This window comes from Limulus polyphemus, unplaced genomic scaffold, assembly GCF_000517525.1.
Source record: "Limulus polyphemus unplaced genomic scaffold, Limulus_polyphemus-2.1.2 Scaffold709, whole genome shotgun sequence".
Classification (NCBI taxonomy): domain Eukaryota; kingdom Metazoa; phylum Arthropoda; class Merostomata; order Xiphosura; family Limulidae; genus Limulus; species Limulus polyphemus.
Window position 1 is genome coordinate 9,075 of NW_013666319.1, and position 8,877 is coordinate 17,951.

The window sequence follows — 8,877 nt, forward strand, 5'->3', positions numbered from 1 at the left end:
ACTAGAATGCTGTATATCCACATTACTTCTTCCTCAGACTAGTTCTGTGTATCACACCACCTATTCATGAGACTAGAATGCTGTATATCCACATTACTTCTTCCTCAGACTAGTTCTGTGTATCACACCACCTATTCATGAGACTAGAATGTTGTATACTTCACTACTTATTCCTCAGATTAGTTCTGTATAACACACCACCTATTCATGAGACTAGAATATTGTATACCACATTACTTGTTCTTCAGATTAGTTCTGTATGTTACACCACCTATTCATGAGACTAGAATGCTGTATATCCACATTACTTCTTCCTCAGACTAGTTCTGTATATCTCACCACCTATTTATGAGACTAAAATGCTGTATACTTCACTACTTTTCCTCAGACTAGTTCTGTATCACACCACCTATTCATGAGACTAGAATATTGTATACCACATTACTTGTTCTTCAGATTAGTTCTGTATGTTACACCACCTATTCATGAGACTAGAATGCTGTATACTTCACTACTTATTCCTCAGATTAGTTCTGTATAATACACCACCTGTTCATGAGACTAGAATATTGTATACCACATTACTTGTTCTTCAGACTAGAGTTCTGTATGTTACACCACCTGTTCATTAGATGATAATGATATATTATACAACACTTATTCACCAGATTAGAACATGCACACAGTCTGTAATGTACATATCATTATAGTAGGTGGTATACCCTATTAAATATATGCCACATTAGAATACTGTGAACCACTCTGTGTATTAATGATACTAGAATCTTATAAAGCACATTAATAATTTGCAAGACTAGAATGTTATAGACCATCTGTTCACTAGAGGAAAATAATGTATATAATAATCTGTGCATAAGGTTATTGTAGGTTGTATACCACACTACATATTTTACTGATATAATGCTCTGTATACCACAGTCACACACAAATCTAGTATGCAATATATGAAAGTAAATGATGTCTACCACTTTAAATATAGATATATCAAATGTATACATTGAAATATACCAGTATAATATATAATACATAAAAATACTGCATATTCCAGCAAATGTACCAATTTATGTTTCATACCAAGATATGTTTAACAGTGTAATACACTTTATACACCAATATAAAACATCTTATTAAAAAAAACAGTGAATATACCAGTATCTATAGGATATTATATAACATAGCACATACACCAGTCTTTATTTCCAGCATTATTATAAAGTTAGTTGGCCTTTCCTTATGGTTGTAAATTAAACTAACCATTATAAAGCTATAATGCTTTTCAAAATGAAATATTCGTTTAACATTTAATTCAGGACACATCTTGTATATCCACAATTTTTCTTTAGCATTTCTCTACTATCTACACTTCCCAATGTGTTAAAGTGTTTTGAAGTGACATTTGTGTCACAGTCTCGTAAACAGTGGCAAAGGATATACGACTGATTATATGCTGTGTTTTCCACATTCTCTTTAATACATGAGCTTAGACAATGTATTGTAGAGCCCACATAGCCAAGGTTTCACCTTGGACATGTAAATTTAGATATGATGTAAGAGCAATGTGTTATAGGAATCCTGTCTTTATATTTAAAATAATAACTCTTAATGAAACATAGGTTTAAAGACAATTCTAAACTTAATACATGTGAGTAAATTTTATAATTTTTTTAGATACCAAGATTGTTAATTTAGGTAGAAGTTTTAACACTAAGTGCTATCATAAGCCAACTTTTACAGGACAATATTTTTATTTTGATAGTTTTTTATTTTTTGAATTTAGAAATAACCTAATTCATAATTTAATTCATTTGGCTTATAACTTAGTTAGTTCTTTTTCCTCTTTCCATTAAGAAATACAAAACATAAGGGTTGTTTTACAAAAATTAGTTTTCATACACAATTAATTGATAGTGTTATCAGAAATTATTTAAAAGCTTTGTACACTCCAAAAATGAGTAAACAGGTTGAAAACAAAGACATAGTTTATTACATTTTACCTTTTACTGGTAAGCATTCTATAGAATTAAGGAAAAAAATTAAATATATTCTGAATAATAAAATTTACCCACATGTCAAGTTTAGAGTTGTCTTTAAACCTATGTTCATTTAAGTAATTATTTTAAATATAAAGACAGGATTCCTATAACACATCACTCTTACATCATATATAAATTTACATGTCCAAGGTGAAACCTTGGCTAATGTAGGCTCTACAATACGTTGTCTGAGCTCACGTATTAAAGAGCATGTGGAAAACACAGAATATAATCAGTCGTCCATCCTTTGCCACTGTTTACAGGACTGAGACACAAATGTCACTTCAAAACACTTTAATATCTTGGGGAGTGCAGATAGTAAGGAAATGATATGCTCTAAAGAAAATTTGTGGATATACAAGATGTGTTCTGAATTAAATGCTAATCAATCAGCATTAGATGAACTAATAGAATGATTGGAAGGGTGATTCCAGTGTCAAAAATAATTAATACCATTGGTGATGATCATGTAATATGCATTTTAGGGACTGCTTCATTCTACCTTTAGAAATGACTGCTAAAAATTATATGTTTGGACTTTATAATGAGTCTTATAAAGCACAAGCAAAAGTACCCATCCCCAGTGATGGGAAAAGTTTAAGTTAATCTATCTATTTAAATTATTTCATGAACTTTAAAAATGTTAATTGTATTGCATTCTTGGTTTCACTCAACCAGAGCTCTGAGCTACTTACACTGCCCACTGTGAAAAGTTATTGTTGAGCATTTTGGTCATGCTAGGAGCCACTCAACAATCTACATTTTTATTCTTTAAGTTACATTATATTTTGAGATGTGAATGACAGTGTGATTAATTCCTAATAACTTAGTGCAGAATATTCTGCTTGCTAAATAAAATTTGGCATCAACATTATACATGCCTGTTCTCCCATCATTTTAAAAGTGAATGTTGAGCTTTACCTGCATGTGCAGCTTTTCAAACGGTTTGCAATAAGTATAAGATTATAACAGCAATGGTAATAACAATGATGCAATATTAAGATCCCATCCATAGACGTGAAAGGGACAAGTGAAGAGGACCATGTAGCAATGAAGTTTAATGGAAGCTGATAAATTTTAAGTAACAGGATTGGTTACCCCCTCAACACCTATTGAAATTATTTTAGAAGTCAGATAATAGGCAGTTGCCATTGGAGAAGGAAGTCCTCATGGAGAATACAGCACTAATTGAAGTACAGTAGACCCCACAATCAACATCCTCAGAAGGTCATGTGTAAGATTATTAAGGCAGTACCCCCATATGATGCAAATCACTCATTAACTGTTACCCGAAAATGCACATGAATAGCTAGATTTTACATACCAATTCCTGGTTCAAGTAAGAACTGATGACACCTAGCCCATCATATGGACTGAGACTCACTTTTCTCCCCTAGATCCACACTTACACACTTGTTATCTGGGGAGAAAGAAATCTACATGCTTTTGTGCAATGGCCATTACGTTTGTAGTAAGTAAATACTACATAACTTATTTTCTTATAGAATTTACTTTCTTACCTACAAAATTGAAAATTTATTCTATGATCTAATTTGGAACTTTCTAAATCCACTTCAGATGATATCTTAAAATTAGTTTGAAATGTTTTTTTTTTTCCTTTAGCTTGATTGATCAATGAACTTATCTACTGTTTTATGGAATAGTTGCATATAATCTGCTTGACCTTGTGTCTAGTGTTGTAGTGTGCAAACTGTGGGGCATGCCTCCTAAGCAGGGCCGTCGAGAGCAGCGGCGGGCCCTGGGACTGGGGTTGCCCCGGGCGCCCAGTGGGATCTAGGAGCTGAGCCCCTGATGGGAGACCAAGAGGGAAGCTCTAGACTTTTAGTAATTTTAGCAATATTTTAAGTCTTAATACCACTAAGTTACGGCTTAAAATGCTGATTGCCTTTGTGAAATTTTCCGTGGACAAAGGACTTTAACAATCAACAATATCATTTTGAGAAAAGAAAAAACGTAACTATCTGTTCATTTAATTGGATAATTTATTGAAAGTTTAAACACATTGTCAAGAATTACTTTAATGAGTTCAGTAATGCAGAATTGTTATAACTAAACGAAACATGCTTTACGTGCCTTTTTTAAAGCAAATGTTTTTATTATTTCATTGTAGTCAATTCTCCCTGCAAGTTCGCTCTCAATACTAAGGACGGCTAGGTCATTCAGTCTCTCCTGTGTCAACGTGCTTCTCAAGAAGTTTTAGTTTGCTGAAAGATCTCTCAGCAGATGCTACTGTAACTGGCAATGTGCAGAATATTCACAGTGCAATACATACATTTGTAAAAATGTCATCTAACTTGTACCTTTTAATTGTTTTTAAAAGCTGATATGGCCCCATATCTTCACCAAAGTTTGATGCATGTATTGCCTTAAGGTGCCCCATTTCCTCTTGCATGGATTCTGAGAGATCGTCTGGGTATTTATCCACTAATCTTGAGCATGTAAGTTTGAGTTCCTCTTCTGTCATGCTTCAGTATTGTCACAGAACGCAGAACAATTTATTAATTGTGTTGCAGCGTCAAACCGCTTTGACACTCCGTCAATCACCGAATCAATGACAACAAAGAGGACATTCCGTTTGAATTCAGATTCAGGCATTCTGTTCCTCCTTTTCTTATTGGTCAACTTCAGATAGAATATATATTATGAATGCAGTTTTGTTGGTTTCACATTACATTTCTTTCATCTTTTGAGGAAACAATTCTTTTCATGCATGAGAATGTCAGGATTTGCTGATGAAGTATAATTTTTGATTTGCCATACCCTTTCCTACATGCTGATTGTGTGTTGCTCCATTCCATTTAACCATTTTAATTATTACATTTATTTTTATTTGCAATAGTCCTAGTGCTACAATGATCTGTCATCTTTTGCCCATCTGTATAGTTGTGTGCAAACTATTTTACTATATTACTTAATTGTAGTAATATTTGTATGGCATTTTTTAAAACTTTTTTATTTTTAAACTTGTACTTTTAGATATAAATTATATGCTTCTATAGTCATGGTTGTGCACCCCCCCCCATCAACTCTCCATGCTTTGGGGGGCACATCCCATAGTTTGTGCACCTTGCATCTGTAATATAATGAAGGATTTTACTTTCACTCTATAATTGTGTCTTGTCTCCTTCATTTCACCTGTAACGAAGTACTAAGCTTGTTACCTGCATGTTACATTCACAAATTTCATGTTTTGTGAAGATTGAGTGGCTGTAAGCTAGGTGTAACCTTGAATTACCACAGATTCACAAGCAAGTTCATCATTTGGTCTTCATTTCTTTCAGAAACCCACAAATAACAAACTTTGGTGGGGCTAACAATCTATGCTGTCATTCCTTCATTTCAGGGAAGAAGAGTTTTGAATGAAACAATCTTAATACATGATATTGCTCCACTCCACATTGTACAGTCTGTCAAGACATTGCTAGAATAAACTTTTAAACATCGAGTACTCCGCAGATATTTCTACACAGCCACTAGTATAGTCTCTAGATCTTACTTCTGTTAATTTTTGGCTAGGGGCTGCTTCAACTTATAAGTGTGTTTGGGCATACCTACTACCTTTGCAGACCTGAAAAATATCATACTGGATCTGTTAAAAATTAGATAGTATCATTCAGATTCTGTCACTTTCTCTTGGAAATGTAAACAGTAGTGGACATGAATATTTGCTATGCAAACTTCATGATCAGTTTTATCTAAGGAGTATTAAAAAAATTATGAATTTTAAAATGAAGTTGGGATCCTGCTATAAAAAGTAATGAAACAAAAATTAAAACCACAATCACAAATTTATAAAATTTAATCCATACTTTGGCAGCTTTATACACTTGTCTGTGGGCCAAAGTAAGTATTACATTTTATATACTTGTGATTGGGTTTGATTCTTTTTTCATTACTTTTTATAGCAGGATCCCTACCTCCTTTTAAAAAAAAATTAACATTTTTTTAATACTCTTTGTTTGTTTACTTTTTATTTTATACCTCTATTAAGTATATACTTTACCTTTTGAAACTGTTATGTGTCTATCCTTCAATATGCAGTGCCATCCATTGGGTTGAAAATATATTTAAGTATATGCACGATATGTTTACCATTTATATTATACCTGTATAAATATGTGTGTGTGTATATATATATGGATTTTTATCGTATTATCAAAAATGGATACTCACAGACCAGTCAAATAAGCTGGAGAAATTTTGTAGCAGTAGTTCAAGCTGTCTAGGCACTAGCCCTGCTGACGTGATCAGGTAGGTAGATAGTAGACAAAAAGTTGGCGTCTTAGAAATTTTTAATTTTTATACCAGAAATGTTAACGACCTTTTTAGCATATTATTAGTATATATGTGTATAATATACCGTGATCAATACTTTGAATGGTTTGTTTTTCACTTAAGAATTCAATAGGGTGGTTTTTTGGCACGTGAATTATTTAGAACCTTTGTCAATCCCTACTATTAAGTACTACCGTACTTAAAATTGACAGTTATTTTTGGCAAAAGAATCATATTTTTCATCATCCCATTAGTTCATTTACCAAATATGGTGGTTCTCTTATTATTTCATGGGTTATAGGTGTTAGCCTAACTAATATTATAATACTTTTATTCAATATACCAGTTATTTTATTTTTCTAATCATCTTCTTTAGCTAGGTATAATTTTCACTGTGTATTTTTCCTTACACAATACACTAACTTTCACTGCCTATTTCTGTTGCTCAGTTTAACATCTTTTGTGTGCTTTTCTTTGATATACTAATTTGCATTGACTAATTTATTTACACAGTTTACTGACTTTCATTAATTATGTTTGTTTTTTGAGTTTACTAACTTTTACTGGCTTTTCTTTGCATAGTAGTAAACTTTCAGTAGCTGGTTTCCTTTGCTATTTACAGAGTTGTACTGATTTTTTCTTTAGTAAATATAGTAAGTGTCACTGACTTTCTTACTTATTTTACTGACAGTCTATTGACTCTGTGTCTTTTCTGAATACAGCATTTCACAGGCTTTTTCCTTTACTTAGTATAATAATTTTCCATGGCTATTCATCCTTACACCATGTACTATCTTTCATTATAACTGTCTTTCTTTACTCAAAATACTAAAGCTTTCCCTATTATTTTCCTTCACTTGAATAAATCAATGTTATGATGGAAGTTTACCTTTAATTAGTTCACCAAATGTAACAACTAGCATCATTTATTCAGTGCACCTTGTTTCACACAGTAGTTCAGGTTTAGTTGATTCTTTCTTTCTGTTTTTCACTCTTATATCAAGTTTTGATGCATATCTATTTTCAGTGTTCTGTCTTTGTTTTATATTTTTATCCAATATTTTACAATATTATGACAGCATATATATAGGATAAGTTACACAAATAATGTATGATTAATACAAAAGAACAGTATTTTGAACAGTTGTTATTCCATAGGATTAACACTGTTTGCCATAAAAGTAAATTCTTAATCATCCTTTTGTTTTAATAGTCTTCATTGTATAAATCTCAGCTTTTCATTGTGATTGTAATATATGATGTTGTTTTCTTATAACTTTGTTTGGTTAACTTACTTTTTTATATATCTTGATGTTTTATTGCAATAGGTGAGACTACTGTTGAAGAAGGCAAGGTTTACACTGAATCTGACTGGACCAATACTGAGTTAGCCACACTTGACTATTACAGTAAAAGTAAAACAGTGGCAGAAAGAGCAGCGTGGGACTTTGTTAAAGATCTTCCAGGTTGGACATAGTTTCACTAGATATTGATAGTGCACTTAAAGAGCAAAGTTGGATTTCTAGTTTTTACATGGTAATGTAATTTTTTTGTTTGTTTAACAAGTTGATGGATAAGGTTGTTACCTAGTTAGATATGAAAAAAATTTAAACGACAAACTCAAATCTTATGATATTTTAAAAGGAAATAAAAATCAGTTGTTCCAGTAAGTACTAACAATGTGAGATATATTTTTCTTTTTGTTTATACCTCTTATTTTAATCATACATGAGACTTAAATTGCATGTAACAGCAATTTATTAATATGACATGGCTTGTAATTATAAAGTTTAAGGTTTAAGGTCTTTCTCTCACACTGAAGTTGGTTTTCTGGTAGAGCACCCAACATATCTTATATCAATAATTTTAACACCATAGAAAATGAAGCAACTTCTATATTATTATTATTATTTCTAATTTATTCTTCTAGTCAGATAAGCTTGTTTTGAGCTTGAGTGATATCAGTTAAACACATTGTAAATATTAAACAATCTGCAATAAAAAACATTTGTCTTTTTAATTATATTCATTTTCATATTAATTGCCTTATGTTTTTTAGACCTACAGTTGTACATTCAAAATAATGTTATTTCACAATAATTTTATATTTTCAGAATAATATATCAAAGATTGAACTATTGTGAGTGAATGAAGTATAAGAATATTATTTCTTATGTAGGACTTCTTTTTTTTTTTTAATCGTGAGATTGACTTGCAATTTAGTGTGTACTAGACAACCCGTGACCCGTTGGGTCACCCACTATTCAGAAGTTATGAAGAATTCAAGCTAATTTCAATATTGCACCGAAATGAAGGTTTATTTTGAGATAATTTAATTAAATATTTCAATCCATTCGTGTTATTCGTAATTCAAGAAAATATATTTAATTGTTGATTGGGAGTAAAAGGAAAGACCATTTCATTTTTCAAAAAAGTGAAGTAAGAAGTTTGTAAAAAGCGAGAACGGTAGTGTGAATGATTTTTTGACTGAGCACAAACGGTAGTGTGAATGATTTTTTGACTGAGC

The 8,877-nt window shown here is 31.6% G+C and overlaps 1 protein-coding gene across 1 annotated transcript in view; it reads left to right on the forward strand.

Moving 5' to 3' along the window:
- The window catches only part of LOC106460102 (putative uncharacterized oxidoreductase YDR541C), a gene marked incomplete at its 5' end in the record, with an annotated part of 24,389 nt that overhangs the window by 5,602 nt on the left and 9,910 nt on the right, over positions 1-8,877 (forward strand). The window contains one exon of the mRNA XM_022386735.1: positions 7,679-7,816. Within this exon, the coding sequence (XP_022242443.1) occupies positions 7,679-7,816 (138 nt within the window). The remainder of the gene's footprint in view (positions 1-7,678; positions 7,817-8,877) is intronic.